This window comes from Coffea arabica, chromosome 3c (assembly GCF_036785885.1).
Source record: "Coffea arabica cultivar ET-39 chromosome 3c, Coffea Arabica ET-39 HiFi, whole genome shotgun sequence".
In the NCBI taxonomy this organism is placed as follows: Eukaryota; Viridiplantae; Streptophyta; class Magnoliopsida; order Gentianales; family Rubiaceae; genus Coffea; species Coffea arabica.
This window is the reverse complement of record NC_092314.1, coordinates 33,218,566-33,237,861: the sequence shown is the minus strand read 5'-3', so window position 1 is coordinate 33,237,861 and position 19,296 is coordinate 33,218,566. Positions and strand designations below refer to the sequence as shown.

Sequence of the window (19,296 nt, the reverse complement as noted above, 5' to 3'; positions counted from 1 at the left end):
TTCATGGGTATCTATATATTTCCTGAATTAATTATTGATGATTATTTTGCATGATTAGATATTAAGGGCCCGATATCTAATTAACTAGATAATCTATTGCCAATTAAAATATCAAATAAGTAATTATTTGACTATTTTGACATTTTGTGGTGACTAGCATAATTGGATTTGTATCAAAAAAATATATGATCTAATTTAAATAAATTCTCATAGCAAGTATGCTGCTTATAATTGATGGCTTTTCTAATTCCTAATGCTATTGAAAGATTAAATTCTGTGGTCATATCTAAAATTGTCTTTTAATTAGAAAAGTAAGTAATGGTGGTGCCTTAATTACCAAAAAAAAAAAAAAGAAGAAAAGGCAAAATGTTAGAATTTGTAGGCAATCATAACCAATTTATCTACGAGTGTTTGAATTTATTTGGCTAGAGCTTTTATCTATGAGTGTTTTGTCTAAGATTATTCATTTAGCTAGAGCTCTATTATTATTAGTTTAGTCCTAATTAATTTTTGTATGCTTTCTTACGTTTGAATTAATTAATTAGTTTAATTCTTCAAAATTCCCCCATTTAATTCTTTGTTTTGTAAGGAAATACATCAACCCAATCTTTGGGGGACGCGATCCTACTCACTGCTGACTCTGTGCTCTAAATCCATATTGAGAAATAGGCATTTTATTTTTAGTGGTTTTGACACCCGTCAACTTTTGTGTTTATGCACATCTTTATCATTTTTTATTGCACATATTCTTCTATACAGTGCAAATGATAAACCCCTTAGAATATCTAATTGTATAAAAAAAAATCATAAAGAGTTATGATACTATAATTCTTACTACACTCAAGTTATTATTTTTAAATGTCCCAAGTTATAGAATTTGTAGCAAAGTGCATTGCTAACATCTGAAGATATACTACCATATGCTCCTTTTAAAGGGGGTAGTTAATCTCAACCACTGTGGTATATAGATAATTAAACTAGTGTATGGATACTTGTAAAAGTATAAGTGCATTAGACTGAAAAATGCAATATAGAAGGCCTGTCAATCAGTATCGATTGGCTCAAAAAAATTAGGGTCATGCGTTGCATATTATTTAGTTGTGTGAACTTGGGCCTCAAAATAAGACCGGACTTAATAATGACACGAGTTTGTGCCTTATGAGGCTTAGCCAAAGTAAAGCCTGACCCAAACAGTTAATTATGTAATTATATATATTTTTATTTATAATGATTATTTAATAATATGTGGATATAATGCACATAATTTATAATTTATATATATTAGTGAAATAACATAAATAATATATGCATATTATGTATTATTATGAATTTATTGTGACCTCGACTAAACCCGAATTAAGCTCAAAATCTTAACATATTTAAGTTGATTGTTGGCATATTCAATCAAGTTTAAAAAAATAAAAGTCTCTAAATTGTTATTTAGCAGTGTTTTAGTCAAGTCAAATTTTTAGTAGTTTTGTTGAAGTCAAGTTATGATAGTTTTATTGTTTAGAAATTAATATTTTATTAGGAAATTTCTTGTGATTGTAAAACTTGTTTACCAAGTCATCTAATCTATAAATAGGAATTCTTATTATTGTTGTCAGTTGAAAAGAGAGGAGCATTGAGAGCCTTGTTATTATGTATAATTAATGATATATTATTGATTTATTCCTCTTCTCCCACACATACTATTGTGTGTGTGGTTGCCTCCTCATATATACATTGGTTCTATAAAATTTCTCAACAATCAAAAAATATAATCTGTGTGAACCATCTTGTGACTTTGATTAGTCACAACCGGATGAAGTGTTTTGATACAAGGAAGGCATGGGAGGTTTATAAAAAATATATTCAATGAATTTGATTTTCCTTAAGTACAAACGTTGGACTTCAAATCCTTAAATAGAAAAACATAACCTTGAATCCTATTCTAATTATAATATCAAAACATATCAACAATGCCTCCATTAAATATAATTATCAAATAACAAATCAATTTCTAAAACTATTAAGATTATAAATATGCTGGATTTAAAATATATCAACAATGCCTCCATTAAACCAAGTTTTCCAATCTTTCAAGTTCAACTCGATCATGAGTAAAAAATTTCCGTGCAAATCTCTATCGCATTGTAGATGACGTGCAACTCCAATTGTAATTAATCCTTAGTTTCTTCTTCACACATTGAGGCGGACGAAACATGTATTTTGCATACAATTTTATTGCTAATTCTCCTCGATCAAAAAAGTCATCCAAATCGACCCATTCGCAATTAGATCTACCGTATTTTCTTGAATAATAATAATCCACATAACTTTCAACTAATAAATCATGCCTTCCGTAGTCTTCTTCAATGGCAATAGTTTTTACCACAAAAATTTCCAACAGATTCAACCACCTTAAAAATATTGTCATGCATGTCTTCTTTCAAATCAAAACTTTCACTAACAATTTTTTCTCATCTTCATCGACAATCAAATTAATGCACTCACTGACAAATTCTTGTTCATCAATCGCACAAACAAAGCATGCAAATCATAATTTTCAACCGTATCAAAAATTCACAAATAATTTTTTATTATCAACAAACACATCTTCCAAATTAAATTCCAATATCAAAACAAATATTAATTTATGATTAGACTAATAATCATACTCCATTAAAATATACCAAAGATCCGGCCAAAATCATTGAGGTGATTGAGAATCAGTAAAGACTCTTACATAATATTTTTCAACCATGGATTTCTGCATTATCTTGAAAAACAACTTAGCTTTCCTTTTCTTATCTTCCTTTAATAAATCATGGAAAGAATTTATTTAGAGAATTTCATCCAAATTACACTTTTTGAGATATTTATCCATTGTTTTCTCCCATTCTAATCTTTCATCATATGTGCTTAGTGTGTGCTGAATTTTTAATTTTTCAACATTGACAAATTCTCTCTCTATGTCAACTCTAAACAATTTATGTACTTCTACAAATATTTTCCTTCCCTACTTGAAATTCTTGGCTTCCTTGGCTTTAGCCTCGATCAAACTCAACTACTGAGTCAATTACAACAATTCAGCAGGACCTTTTTTTTTTTTTTATCATTGTACGACACTAACAATCTCAACAGAGTCCATCTTTTTAGACCTTTGTCAAATTAGGGTCACTTTTCCCTAATTATCAATCAATGAAAGAGTACTCATATATTAAAGGATTGGACCATGAGGGTTGGTTTGGAGTACTCATTCAATTTTTGGATTCTACATCTGGCATCAGAGCCTGGCTACGAGGTTAGTCCTATGCGTTTTCACTTTTAGAGAGTTAAGGTATAGAGTTGTCAAGAGGTATTCTGTTTCAGTTGACCGAGTTAGGCCACAAGGTTGGTCATGGAGTATCCAGTTGATAAGAATTAGACCATAAGATTGATCCAAAAATTATCAAATTGTTATGGGTGTACTACGATAGTGATCAGAGAAGAATCCCTATCACTTGAATTGTGATTATCAGAATCACAAAGTAATGAGTTGTCAATAAATTGACATCAAATTGTGCAACGAAAACAATCTTTCTAGATGCGTGGATTATTGTAACAAGTTAAAAACAAATTGAGTGATGAGATAAATTTATCCAGGTGCATGGACTATTGCAGGAATAAGAACTTTTGAAGATAAAGAATTAAAATTGATGTTAGCAGAATTTGCAAGGGAGGTTATTGATAGTGATTGCGGTGAACTTTATTCATTGAAAATTTTGATTTAAGGGAGACAATGTTGACATATTAATCAAACCTAAAAAATAGAGCTATCTAAATTGTTATTTAGCAGTGTTTTTAGTCAAATCAAAATTTTAGTAATTTTGTTGGAGTTAAGTTATGGTAGTTCTATTGTTTAGGATTTAGTATTTTAATAGAAATTTCTTATGGTTATAAGACATGTTTGCCAAGTCATCTAGTCTATGAAAAGGAAGTCTTATTATTGTTGTCAGGCGAGAAGATTGGAGAATTGAGAGCCTTATTATTATGTGTGAATAATAATAAATTGTTGATTTATTCCTCTTCTCCCTCACATACTTGTATGCGTGTAATTGTCAACCCATATACATTGATTATATGAAATTTATCTCCTATAACTTTTAGTTGGAATTTTTTGGATTCTACGTTGAATATGAACCTTATACATTGAGCCTGAAGCTGGAGTGCTCTAAAATCCCAAAAGCTCTACTTCATTTTATGAATTTAGTTTGGACATGTCAAAATCCTGCTCTTAAGATCCAATTGATAATCCTGCATATAGATAACTATTTGAATGTCAGAGGACATTTTCTTATGACGGTTGCGTAACTAGTTGTAAGACTTGAGATCATGTAACTTATACCACAGAACAGTGCTTTGCAAAGGTGTTTATGAAGTGAGACCTGGGGCCGGGAGTTCCTAACACACTCCAAGGGTTATAAGATGGAGCACAAGTGCTGTGGTGTGGACATTTTCTTATGACAGTTGTGTAACTGGTTGTAAGACTTGAGATCATGTAGCTTATACTATAGTACAGTGCTTTGAAAGGTGTTTATGAGGTGAGACCTAGGGTGGGGTGTTCCTAAAATGCTTCGAGGGTTATAAGATAGAGCACAAGTGTCATGGGGTATATGTTTGAGATGATGAGGTATTCACTTGGAGCCTTCAGGCACGCCTTTGTTTTGGGGCATTTAAGGCATGCAGCCTAAAGCCTTTTTTTTAAAGCTTCAAATTGAATGTCGTGTACACTGGCTTGTACTTTTTACAAGAGATGACTAAATCCCCAATTAAAAAATTCCTAATTCTCTCAAAATCAAATCTCCCAATTCCCTTCAACCTCATCACCAACTATCACTCTCTTAGCCTGTCACGCCTTGGGCTTGTAGGCTTAGGATGCGATCAGAGTCTCAGTAGCCAAGTCTAACTCCTTGGGCTCCATTTTCGTTAAGGCCAAAATGGATATCGCAAGTTGGATTTGAGTACTTAGACTTTACTTCAGTATTGGTCTATAGCACTGCATTTTTCCTATGTTGGACGGGGTACAACTTTCATCCTTCTTTTTAAGCCTTGCATCTTAGGAAAGACCAATCTAATACCATAATTTAGACTATCCACTCAATTGTGTCGGATTCTAGAGGTGGCTACTGCACTTAGACTGACGTAGCACTTAATTCCAAACTATCATGCCCAAATCCGGGCCCTTAGGTCGACATAGCACTTATTCCAACGTGGCACACCTCGGACCGGACTTGCAACATGTTTATACTTATAAAAATCCACTAGAATTTTAAAACGTATAGTGACTAAATAAATACATAGTATATTCGAATCCATACATTTGCTAAACACCCTACTTTATACTCCCAAAGTCAAAATGTTAATATATTTGCCTTTCTCTTATCTTCTAATTGTACATGATCTTGATTTGTTGATCTACAAGAAAAAATAAAAAAAAATGTGGATTGAGCAACGTATGGAGAGTAGACAGTATTTACTCCCTTGTCGGATCATGTAACTATATACATACTATATATTTTCAATTTCGGGCACACAACACTACATTCATACATCAAATAAAAATATTTTGCATCTTTCAATATATTATATATTCATATTTCATTGAGAGTGGCATTCACATAAGTAGTCTTCGTCCGATGTGGCACTTAGTTCCTCAAGTTCTAGGTGGTCCCCACAAAACATGAACATGTAATGACATGATCATATTTATAGAACATTCTTTCAAATCATAAAACATGTCAATCATTTCATTTCATTTGATAAAACATAACTCATAAATAAGTACATGCAATATCCGGTTTCTGAATACTCAACCGATAGTTTAACCCCTTCTAGGAGAGTGGTAGATCAAGTATTTTCCTTGATTTTTACTTGATCTACCCATGCATGAGTCATAGGCTGTGGATCATGGCTACCATGACAATTCATAACTGATCAAGTATTTTCCCTAATATTCACTTGATCGTTATACATGACAGGATTATAGCCGTTACCGTCTATTTCATGACCGTTTATATCTTTTCATAACATAACTCATTTCACACATTATGTGTATTTTTCTTTCATTTCATGAAAATATGCCACTGATTTCATATTTCATAGTATAGAAAATTATTTCAAATAACCATACATGTTCCGTTTTATGTAGAACAAAGTAAAGCTTTCACTTGAGAAAACTCATATATATAAATTTTATAAAACATAGAGGAGTGAGCACTATGCATCTCAATCGGCTTGCTTGAAGAGATCTTAATTTGCCCTAAGGCAACTTCAACCTACAGCCATAAATATGTATACCGCCATTAGCTCATATGTGCTATTCTTAGAGTGCTTACCTCTGTCTTAAGTAACCCTGGAAAACATGTCTAATCCTTTATGAAAAGTACCTAAAAGTTTTCTAAAATGGAAAGGACTTCCCTTTTGAAACTTTCCTAATTTAGAGAGTTTCTCTTTTTAGGAGGTTCCCCGATTTGAAAACTTTTCTTTTTTTATTTTAAGAAATTTCCTATATTCATATATTCATTAAAAAACTTCCTACTTTAGTATATACTACCCCTCATTAATTCCAACCGGATTTGAGATTGGACTTGACCATAGAGCTAAGTCCATTCATAGAAAATTCTTGTTTGAATTTATATTTGGGTTTATGATTCTCTTGGGCACTTAAAATAGTAATTGATTTCATTTGACCAAAATTGGGTCCTTCTAATAACATTGGATTCTAAAATAATTTTTTTTGTGAGCTGTCCAATTAAAATTGGAGATTCCTATAAATTTGGGCCTTTAAAATAGTCTAATTTATGAAAAAACTTGGCCTAATTAATTTGAGCATTTCACTATGTTATTATATTTGTTAGGTAAATTCTAAAATGCTTTGGACTCAATTTAATCAATAGGACAAGTTAATTCAAAATCAGTCCACAATTTGAGTAGGATGCCTAGTTAATTCAAAACCAGTCCAATGTCAAACCCTTTGGACCATAAAGAAAATTTTCAAAATACTTTAATTGTTTCATCATGATTGTCTTGGAACTTTATGGTCATTTCTGAACTTTTATGCTTTGTAAAGATAGTCCTTTTTATAGATACTGAATACTGTCATAAAATCTGGACTTTAATTACATAAAGTTGTCCTCATATTAACATGGTTAATCACAAATTAGTGATCGCATAAGCATTTCTAAAGGCACCAGCTTAATAATGCCAAAAAAAGCCTTTTAAACATAATTGGCCAATGGCTAGCATTTGAGATTTTTTTTTCTTGTAAGCTTCCTTTTTCCATTGATAAGAGCAATAAGCATACACAAGTGTAGGGTTCCCTAGTAGAATCATGAAAGGTATGCAAATACTATCGAGCAAGCATACCACAAGTCTAGCTACTCAGATACTCCTAATGCATTACATATGTCTATGCTTTGCTGATTTTGATGTATATCCTTCCATCCAGCAACCACTATTTGAATATCTATAAGTATTTGACTTGTGACACAGTCCGCAGATGCAATCTTATCTTGGAAGATCTTTTGATTCCTGCACCTCCATAAATTGTAAATCTAAGCAGCCACAATCACTCTTCTGATGCAACATAAAAATGAGGATTTTGAACAATGTTCCACAAACCAAGCAATCTCAGCAACAAGATCATTTGCCATTCCAGTCTTAAGATATCTCTGTTGAACACTCCTCCATATATATTGAGAAAATGTACAAAGAAAAAAATAGATGACTTAGGTTTCCATCAACAGAGCTACAAAGGACACAACTTGGGTCCACATCGACACCCCAAGCAATGAGCGACACCCCAAGCAATGAGCCTGTCTCTAGTAGTGAGCCTTTTTCTGCACACTAACCACATTATGAAAGCATGACGAGAGACATTGTTTTTTCCCCCATACTAAGTTGAACCAAGGGACATGATTGCATGGGTCACTTAGTTGTTGTAAGGCTAACTTTGCAGTATATACACCTCTAGGAGAAGGCAACCAGATTGTAGTATCAGATTGATTTGGTATTGGGGGGTGGGGGGAAGGGCATAGCATTGATAAGAGACACCACCTCCCTCTGCATATACCTCGTACTTGGCCATTTGCATGAGCCACCATTGATAATGGAAGCAACTTTTGCTTGCTCTGAGCTCTTAAATAACTAAACTACTCAAGGAGAAAAAACTTGTAGCAATGGTCCTAATGGATGCCAGCAGTCTTGCCAAAGAAATGTGCTTTGACCATCACCTATAACCATCTTGATGCAGCGCCTAGCTATACTTCTAAGTTTCAACATTTTCTTCCAATTCCAAGAATGGGCATTTAAAGCCATAGCAGACCACAAGCTACTTCCCTTGAGTAAATATGTATGGACCCACTGAATCCACAATGAATACTTCTTGTGGAAGATATCCCACAAATGTCTCAAGATTAATGCTTTGTTCCATAATTTCAGGTTCTTCAAGCCAAGCCCCCCTTCTATGAGGGATTTGCAGGATTCCAACAAGCTTATCTTGGTTTTTGAGTGTTTAAGATCAACACTAGACCAGAGGAAAGCATTTAGAATACTTTCAATTTGCTTTATGAGCATCTTTGGGAGAGAGAAAATACTGCCCCAGTAAACAAAGCAACTATTCAGAATTGATTTAATTAGTGTCAATCTGCTTGCAAAGGAAAGCTTCCTCATAGCCCAGTTTTTAATCTTCATCGGTATTTTATCCACAATAGGTTGGCAGTCCACTCTAGTTTGTTTTGATGATATTAATGGCACACCTAAGTACTTCAATAGTAGAGTACCATGAGGAATACCCAGGTAGTTCCACAACTCAGTCCTCTCAAGCTCAGATACACTAGCTACAAAGACATGATAACTCAGAAAACTCCTACAATTTAGTTTTTATGGTTTGGACAGATCTCATTGTTGCTATTGATATAAAAAATAAATCATCAGCAAAGGTAATATGAGTTAACTGTAGCTTGCTACACTTGGGTGATAATCATATCCCATTTGAACAACATTGATATTCAATAGTTGAGAAAAAGCTTCCATAACCAAGAGAAAGAGAGTAGGAGATAAGAGGTCTCCTTGTCTTAGTCCCCTTTCACTAGCAAAGTATCCCACCAAAGAACCATTTAAATTCAAGAGAACCTGGAGGTAGTAACACAATTCTTCACCCAAGTAATGAATAAAGGAGGAAAATTCATAGCAGCCATAACAGAGAATAAAAATTTCCACTTTACTATATCATAGGCCTTCATAATACCTTCACCGTGCACCTAGTTGACCCACTTTGTCTCTGGTAGCTTCGCACTAACTCATGCACTAACATGATATTGTCAAATATAGATCTTTCCTTTACAAATGCATTTTGACTCCAGGTACAAGGCTTTGTAATACCAACTTCAATCTTTCTATAATCATCTTGGAATAGCATTTATAAAGGACATTACAACATGCAATTGGCCTACACTATTTCATCTCCTCAGGGTTTAATGTAAGTGTAGTGCTATTGAGGCCAGGAGGAACAACATGAGCATTGAAACAGTACGTTATTACCGCAACTACATCAGCACCAACTCAACTCCAGTTCTATTTGTAAAACCCAACAGTATTGCTATCCAGTCCTGGAGCAGTTCCTTCTCTCATACTAAATAGAGCTTGCTTAATTTCTTAGTTACTTCTGTAGTCAATAATTTAGCTTGTTCAACATTTAAATGAGAGGTAATAATTTCAGCAACTTTGGAGTGCATTCGAACATTAAAGGAACCTTGTTCAGAGAACAAATTTTTGTAAAAGTTCACAGCCTTCTCTTTTACTAGTTCATAGTCCACAAGTCTCTCCCCTGAAGCCATAGTCAAGCTCAAAATCCTTTCGTGATTATGATGAATTTTCAGCTTCCTATGAAAGAAAGCTGTATTTGAATAGCTTGCTTGAAGCACTTAGTCCTTGCATTGTCCTTAAAGAACTGTCCTTCTACAATTACTAGCTTAGTGTAGGTTCTAAGCTCCATCTTCTCTTTATTCTACAGGTCCCTATCAAATGGAGATCTGGTCAATGCTCTCTGTATTTCGCAAAGCCTTTCTCTAGCTTGCTGAACTCTGATAGAAATATTGCTAAATTGCTTTCTATTTAATTTCTTCAACTCTTGTGTCAGTAGTTTCAATTTACTGCATAGCTTGGCAATGGGATTTCTATTTACTTCTGCCGTCCATACATTCTCCAAGATGCTATGAAAGTTTTTATGCTTCATCCAGAAGGAATGAAATTTGAAAGGCTTGGGGCTAGCATCAAATTCAAATCTAATATGAGCAAATATTGGAGTGTGATCCGAAATAGTAGGATCTAGAATTCTAGAAATTCAGCCTCCATATCTGGAAAAGTGGAAAACCCGTGCTCATTTGCCATAATTCTATCCAGTTTGCCATAAATCCTTTTTTCAGCCTGCCTTTTATTACACCAAGTCAAAGTGTATTCTTTAGCTGGGCAATCATCAATATCCAAGTCCTCAATACAACTCTGGAACTCAACAATTGTAGAATAATCAAAACCATCACCTCTAATTTTTTCACTATAGTATCTTATCACATTGAAATCTCCCATGATTAACCAAGGACTAAAGCCCATTACAGACTTTATGTAATGTAGTTGATGCCAAAGGAGCCTTCTACTTTCCAAGTCATTGGTGCCATATACAAAGGCCAAGGCAAAATCAATATTCCATATAGTACTGTGTATCCAACAAGTAATTGCTTGCCTGGCAGTTCTTATCTTGCTAATTTGTACCCCATGAGGATCCCAACAAAACCATATTCTATTATTGGTAGTGTTATGTATAGATTCCCAAGAAGGGAGTGCATTTGCGAAAAATGTTCTCAAAATTTCTAAGCGTGACTTTGGTTTTAACAATTCCCATAATATGCAAATTACGACTATTTATAATTTTGGCAATCTCCTTTTGTTTCACAGGATCATTAAGACCCTGTATGTCCCAACAGGCAATTTTCATGATAATGATGAAGAGGAAATTAACCAACCTTCCTTTTTATCTCCATATTCTGATTTTGAATTCTCAATGATCTTTTGACTTCGGGCCTTGATCATTCACAACTAAACTCTTTCCTTCAATATCACCAAGCCTATCTCCACCCTCATCTAGTTTCCATTTGTCCAAAATTTGAAGAGAGTTATATTGCTTCAAGGAGGGAAGAGGTGGAAAGCACTCAGGAGAAAGGTTCCTTACCTCATTTATGTTCTGTTTTTCTTGATCCCACTGCATAATACTAGATTCAACAAGATTTCCATGCTCACCTTCAGTGTTTTTAGCATCGGCAATACACTTTCAACCTCCAGAGTAGGTTCATTGCTGTCAACTTTCTCCTTTGGAACCCAAATTATCTTTGTAACAAACTTCTTAGGACAAAATTTCTCTAGATGCCCAAACCTACAACACCCCTTGCACCAAGGGGGAAGCCACTCATAATCCATCTTTTGGTGCTCAAGTGTGGCAAATTCATTGACATATGGAATGAAATTAGATAGCTTATGGTCATGAAATTAGATAGCTTATGGTCCATTTTCACCTTCATGGAAACTCTTGCAAAAGAAAGTCTCTCTTGCTTGGCAGTCATTCCATCAGTGTACAGAGGCCTTCCAACATAGCTAGTGAATTTGTTCAACCCTTTTCCAGTGTAGTAGTGGAGCTTCAGCCAGGAAACCTGATCCAGATAGGCAGAGTCCATATCTTCCTTCGACAGATCTATGTCCTGTGTCCATGGTTTGATAAACAGCATTTTACTTGCAAATGGCCAAGGAGATTGGTCCAATATACAAGTTTTCATTTCTTCAGAGTCATAATGAAAAATGAACACTCTAGATTTCAACATAATGCATTCAAATTTGCCATACTGTTGCCACTTTTGCTCACAAAACTTCTTCATTACCTAAAATAGGGGAGAACGACCTAACAGAAAGCCAACCAAAGAATGCTTCCATTTTTCCACTCCTTCAGCCACATCATCATCGGTAGGAACAACCTGGTTGGATTCCGTGGGAACAAAGGACAATCCCATGCGCTCATGATATTGTTCATTTTTCTTCACTATGTCAGCCCAAGAGGAGGAATTTTCCTGATAACTCCTGCTTCCCTGAAATTGGACCTCATTGGCCTTGCTGCAATCACTAGTTAATTGGATTGTAAGATGCCCCCCCCCCCTTCTGTAGATTCACCCACGAAATAGGGCAATTTATAGACGAATTGAATGCCATTGATGCCTCCATTAAGTAGCAAATTCTATAGAAACTAGAGAATTTACTGCTGAGATGCAGGATTTCACTAGATAAGGTCGGTGAACTCTTTCGAGGACACAAGTTCCTCTACTACACCTCTCCAAAATGGAGGACAATCAATGGGGAGGAAATGACCAGTAGTGAACTAGGGAAGACACTTTTTACACAATACAAGAAAATTAACAAAAAACTAAATCGGGAGGAAGGAATCGGATAGGAAGAGGAACACAAAAATCTAGAAATTACCCCATTTGAGCTTTGGAAGGCTCAACAATGGCGAAATTTCCAATGGTGTATGTTAGCAGAGTAACTTCCTATGCGCATGTTGGCAGAGCTTCCTCCATTTGAGATCTTATTAGTAAAACACATCGACTAATTAAATTGAACTATTTTGAAGCCCAACTAAAATGGCACTTTAGACAAAGTAATGTTGATTCGAGATTTAGTAAAATTTACTCATAGATGAAGGTTCCATTTTGTGATTCACAAATGAACTTGAAAACCCAAACAAAATTTGGCCCTTGAAGATCAGATATCCCATTTTTAGCCAACTTCTAATTTAACCAAATGGTCTACAAGCTACGGTATTATTGCTCCCAGTAACCAATCAATACATAAGGAACTTTTATGTGAATATTCCCCTTGAATACAGCCAGCATAGGACTAAATAGATAAGTTGCAGTTGACTAACTCAAAACCAGAGACACATGTTTTTGTATGGCATTCATCCATGAAGATTTAAAAGCCTATGTACGGAATCAAATGTGAGAAACTAAATGGAAGACGGCTAAAACATAGATTAGCTAAAACACCTTAAAACCTAAGACACTCGTTTAGATCCAATTCCTGATAGCCAACTCCAAGATTGTTAAATTCCAATTTAAGATTCCATATCACCTTTCCATTTTTTAGCCACCAATTGCTACAGAATCATCACGCTATGTCATAAAGTCATACAAGAAAAACTAGTGGTAGTTTTCTGCATCTCTTTCTCACCTTTGTTCTAGTTTCTAATGGGAAAGAAGTGGAAGTGTCATTGATTAGGTTGGTTGTCAAGTGTAGTTACATCCTAGGTTGTCAGTTACCAATGGAACTCTTATCCTTATCTGCCCACTAATATGAATTAACCACCCACTAATTTAGACATCACACTATTATGGAGTTAGTTAGTTAACAGTAAAATTGTTGAGAGTCTTATTTATTTATTTTGTCTGTTTAAAATTATATTAGACATTTGAGTAATAATAATAATAATTGGATGAAAAATATAAGGTTTCACGTAGCCTGTACCCTTAATCACAAGATTCACCAACAACTTTTACTTTCAAATCTCAAGGATGAGAAGGGTGAGTTTTGTCTTTATTATTATTATTCAAAACGTATTTTTCATTTTTCAAGTTTCTACTTTGATTTTTGAATCTTGTCTATACTGTTTATATGCCTATATTATTTGACTGGTATTGGCATAAAGCCAAAATGACAAAAACAGGGATTTAGGAAAAAGAGAAATTTTTGGGCATGGTTATCTCTTGGACAAAAGGAATTACAACTAATTTTGGTTTGATAAGTCTTTTAGCAAGAAATTTTGGCCATGAAAAAAAAAGACTAAAGACAACTACAGAAGAAGAACAAAGTTGTGACTAGTTTGGCAATATTGTGATGTGCTGCCTTGATTTTGCAAGTTAGACAACTGCAAATTTTTATATACATTTTATTGACTTTATCTAATTTTTAATATTTACTTGCATTTTAAAAATACTTTTTTGTAACCGATATAATGGCCTTTCATATTCTTATTTTATCTTTTTTACTATTTTAAAAATCAAAATTTGTGATGCTTATGCCTCACGCCTCAGTCCTTTTGCTCCCCTTGGATGGAGGTCAAACGCCTTTCCAACTCCTTCGTGGTTCGCCTTTTAAAACACTGCTATAGAGGTTGGGTATAATATGAAATGTGATAGAATAGTACATGAACAAAATAAATGATTCACCCTCCTAATACTAATAATAGGACCGTATTTGCCTTGTGGCCTCTTGTTAAAATATGAACTTTGAAAGTTTTGCGCAAGGTGAAAGTGAAATTTGAAGTGTGTTAAATTTCCACACCAAGCGAATTATATTTTGATAACAAGAAAACAATTAATCTTTGCAGGAGCTGACACATATTTTGTACTCCTTGGCTAATTGGGGTAATTTCATTGTGAAGGAAAAATAATTACATGTCAACCAGATCAGATAAAGATGAAGTCAAACCAGTTGACTTTTCTTATCATTTGAGTAGTTATGATGCATTGTTACATGCGAATATTTGATCACTAAATATGAGTTGATTAATTAGTAAAATTAATGATAATTTAAAGAATTTAATTTATCTAATCCTTTTGAAAGATTCTAATTTATGTTTATTAATATGAGAGCCTAATAAGACCCCATTTGGGGTTGTGGTACTTTTGGTGGAAAAGCACTTTTGTGTGCTAAAAGTACTTTTGAAGCATTGGTGAACATCATCCCACAAAATTATTAGTAAATCTTTTGGTGTTAAAAGCACATTTAGCAAAAGGTCAAATTTGATACTTTTAGAATAGCCTTTTTGTGACGACCCTACCTCCCCCTAAAGCGTACCTTAGGGTTTAGCGAGTCATCTGTCCAACTCTCGTCAGGACTCACTCACTCGTAACTCAAAAAAATAACTTATATCCATAAAAAAATAAATAACACAACAATTCAAACTTAATATGTACATTGATGTTCAAATCCAGGTACAAGACTTATACACACCTAAATATTTCAAAATGTTTACAATTTAAGTACAATCAACTCTAGTCGGGTGCTAACGCGAGTACAATTGCAAAATCCAAAAACTAGACTACGCTAGCCTGTACAAGTCTCATGCTTCGCTCGTACCCCCTGTAAGGAAAACAAATGGCGTGGAATGAGCTAAGAGTCCAGTGAGGTTCCAAATAGCAAATTGACCATTAATTATTTCATAATGGTGAATAGCGAGCATAACAAATCAAGAAAATAAGCAATAACACTTCATATGGCCAAACATTAAATATTCAACATTTCACAGAAAAGGATATAGCTGCTTTTGTAACCCAACTCCACCATAGCTTGATCAAATAGTAGGTGACATTCCGTCAACTTTCAAGTAAGGTAACTAATCCAGTAGTACACCACTTAACTCTAATCTCCGTCCACCAACCAAATCTCTTACCGGGCCCGAACTCCAAGATAAATACTGGTGGTAATACTCGAGTATACCGATTAGTCGAAGAGATAACACTTCACTCGACAACACTAGATGCCCATGGTTTGTTATCTAATCGACCAACCCCTTGTCGGCTCGACTCAATTAACTAGCCAGTGGGGTTTGGGTCCCCAAGAAGTCGATGAGATAACATCTCCAATCGATTGAATCAAGATAAAAGTACAAAGACGGGAATGAGAGGTACCTCCTACTCGTATCGAGTGTGGTACATACTGCCCCTCAGCACTTACAAGTCAAGCACAAATATATCATGTCAATCGCACAATAAACGAGTCCATATCACATTAGGGCAAATGTGATAAAGTACGCCCTTGCCCGATCATACCAATCACATATCATTTGATCACATTGATCAAGTATTGCAAACAAGTGTCCAGTTCAATCAGGTATTTGGAAGCACTCACAAAAAATGTAGTGCTTTTACAGATCACGTCCAAGTAGTACTCCTGGTTTAGAGTCCAAATCTGCGATCTCCAAACCTGCGATAAAAGATCATTTAAGAGCTTTGAAAATCAACCAAAGTTTGAAACTTAAACGTTTTGTTTAACGAGAATCAAATAATTGAAACTTATTTGGAAAATATTTGTAAACTCATGCTCGCTCTTAAAACGTTGAAACTTTGAAGCGATTAAACTTTGAAATCTCCATTTGAGTCGAAGTGACGAGAAAAACATATTTCTATTAGCTATTATTTTCTTTTTTTAAGGGTACAAGTTTCGGCCGAATTCTAGCTTATATCTCTCTATGAAAGTAGACTCAACTATCCTAGACAAATCTAGTTCAATCCGTTCTCAAATCCCCGCTCAAGTCATAAATACACGCGTCTAACCTTCGAGTGGAAAGTTGGGCGGCACGCCCTTTGTGTTTACCTATTTTTCAGCCATTTATAGCTTCATTATTTTCCTTAAATCAGCCACAAAGTCACACACAAGCAATGTTACTACCATAGACCTTCAATTAGACTCCAAAATCATCCAATTACAATACAAGTCTAATGACATAACCGGAAATCAAGTTTGAAGACAAAAGGCAAAACGGCAGATTTGACATCTTATAGCATTTTGGTCACAACTGAAGCTACGTTTATCGGATTGGGGTGCACTTTATACTGTTTCGAAGCTAAGACAAATAGTTACAACTTTTATGAAGACACCTCAACCCATTTTATAGTTGATCTAGGTCGAATTTGCAAATTACAGAACCAGAAGTTCATGGTCAGTCAAGTTGTCAGTACTGAATTCAAATGGTAATAACTCAAGCTACACAATTCTGATTGAGGTATTTTTAGATGCGTTGGAAAGCTAAAACATAGAGTTAAAATTTTCATGTTCTGGGCAAATGCTGATTTGATACGGATCAAAGTGAAAAATGAAGCCAAACATGTGAAATCTCAAAACTGTCTGTGAAATGAGGCTTTTGGCAGTCAGGGGTATTTCGGTCATTTTACATGCTACAGTGCTCCGATTGAGCTGAAATTTTACAGGCAACTATATAACATCATTTCCTATAACTTTTGTGTTTTGACCTAAGCCTAATTATATGACGCCCCCACTTCTCCCTAAGGCGAACCAAAAGATATCCGCGGGACGCCTGCCCAACTCTCGCTAGGACTCGGTAGAACTTCTATTCAAACTTAATACAATACTAGTCATTACCACGAAGTAAAGTAAGAAAGTGCGGAAATGATCGAACTTAACAATATATAACAACCATCCAGTCCTTACATCGGATTCTCAAAAGCTACATCAGTTCCAAAATATACACAACCAAGAGGTCTAGTCAAATACATTGAAACCCTAAAACAAAAGTATATCCCATGGGTTTCTTCGAGTCTTACTTCAAGTCCAATCTAGTAAAGGAAAACAAATCTACAGGGTGAGCAATCACTCGTGAGGCCAAGAACACACATGCAAGCACATTGTCCAAGTAACAATCCCAATTAACGAGTAAAACAATAATACTCAAGTAAATGACAATTCGAGCAAGAAAAGTAAATGGAAACAATTCAAGAATATAGGAGCTCTCAGGAGTTATTTTCCACTTGCACAATCAAGAACCTCCACGAATTAACACTCCGTCAATCGGGTAGGTTATAGTCCGTAGAACCACACTTATCATGTCCCCGTTCACCATTACATACCCCTACACTGGGCCTGCCTGTCATTTATTTGAGGCGATACTGCTCGAGTATGCCAAGCAAGACCTCTCAATAAGTCAAACTTATGTATTCTCATGGTTCACCAAGGAGCCCGACCAAGGCCATGCCAGCTCGAGTCCAAGGTTGGTCAGTGAGAGTTGGGCGTCCCCCATGTACGATTGTGAGTCGAGGAGATTCACTCCAACGACGTATGCAGCCATAGCATATCATTTCATTTCATTCAATATATTTCAATCATTCAATTCATTCAATCAAGTCATTCATGGTTCATTCGTTTCAAATGAGAACGAGTGCGGTAAAGTACACACTCGACTCCATTTTCAAAATCTCTAATCATCTATAATAGTTAAGCATGTATCAAGTACTCATACACTTGACACTCACCAATACAAGAAATCAGGAAGTGTCCACTTGAAGGTTCAGGCGTTCACCATGGGATCCTCATGAAGGTTCTTTTGGGTGCCAGAGTAATTGATAATAAATTATCACTTATAAATCCCAAATATCATGGAAGATCGTACACATGTACAATCTAGAAAATATCGTAAAGACGAGCCAAAAATCTTCTTGTAAATCAAGGTTTTAAAGTGGGGTCCAAGAACACAAGAAAATCTGATTTTTATCCTTAAAATCGTTGGATGAAAGTAAATAGGTATGAAATCATGTAAATTATATTCCAAACGAACGACCGAAGCCGGACTGAGAAGGGACACATCATAATCCGGCCAAGATCTGGCCGGATTCGAGGTAGAGAGCATCCCAATTTTTTTTCAATTTTCACAACCAATCCGGCCAAGAACTGGCCGCATATACGGCCGGATTCTTTGAAATTGTTCCCGCGCGAAAATTTTCCAAAGGGTCAAGAATTATCGAATTTAGAGGCATTCTTGGAAAAATCATAATTTACTCTCTGAAAGTCCAAAATTGGAAAATTTGGGCCGTTGGAAACTATTTCCAAAGAACTAAAAGTTCCTAGAAAATACTTTTCTATGATTCCAAATAGAAGATATTCAAAATTTGGCTCAAAATGGTTGTTTTGGAATGCGAAGACAAATTTGGGTTGATTTTCAGCAAAGTTTGGAAATTTGACAAAATTCACACAATGCGAACTAGACTCTGAAATTTGGAACTCAATTACAGTTACAATCAAAATTTTCAACACAATAAGCGAAACAAGAATTGGAGTTTTGAGCACCAAGATATAGTCGCTCAAAGTCACTGAAATTTCTTCCTCAAATAGGGGTTTTCCAGGTTTAAAGCTTGAGTTTTGGTACTTTAGTTGAGCATCTAAATGAACTTGGAATGGCACCAAAGTTATCAGTATTAAACAACCATCTAAGGGCTATTCCTCTGTAAATTTTCATGCAAAAACTCACACGGGAAGTCAGTTAACAAAACCATTGAAGTTCCAAGAATTTCCAAGGCAAACTTGCCTTGTACTTTAGTTTTCCTTTTCTCAAACATTTTGTGACAGCTCCACCTCTCCCTAGGGCGAACCCTAGGGTATCAGCGGACTGCCTGCCCAACTCTCGCCGGGGCTCAATCGATCAAAGTACTAATAACTCAAATGAAG

The 19,296-nt window shown here is 35.1% G+C and overlaps 1 protein-coding gene across 1 annotated transcript; it reads right to left on the bottom strand.

Annotated features, from left to right (window-relative positions):
• Nucleotides 1-8,178: 8,178 nt before the first annotated feature.
• Nucleotides 8,179-9,860, bottom strand: LOC140037914 (uncharacterized mitochondrial protein AtMg00310-like). Its single transcript, XM_072083085.1, has 2 exons — nucleotides 9,776-9,860; nucleotides 8,179-8,861 (listed from the first exon to the last, which is right to left on the bottom strand). Exons 1-2 carry the CDS (start codon nucleotides 9,858-9,860, stop codon nucleotides 8,179-8,181), a joined length of 768 nt encoding a protein of 255 aa, XP_071939186.1.
• Nucleotides 9,861-19,296: the final 9,436 nt, after the last annotated feature.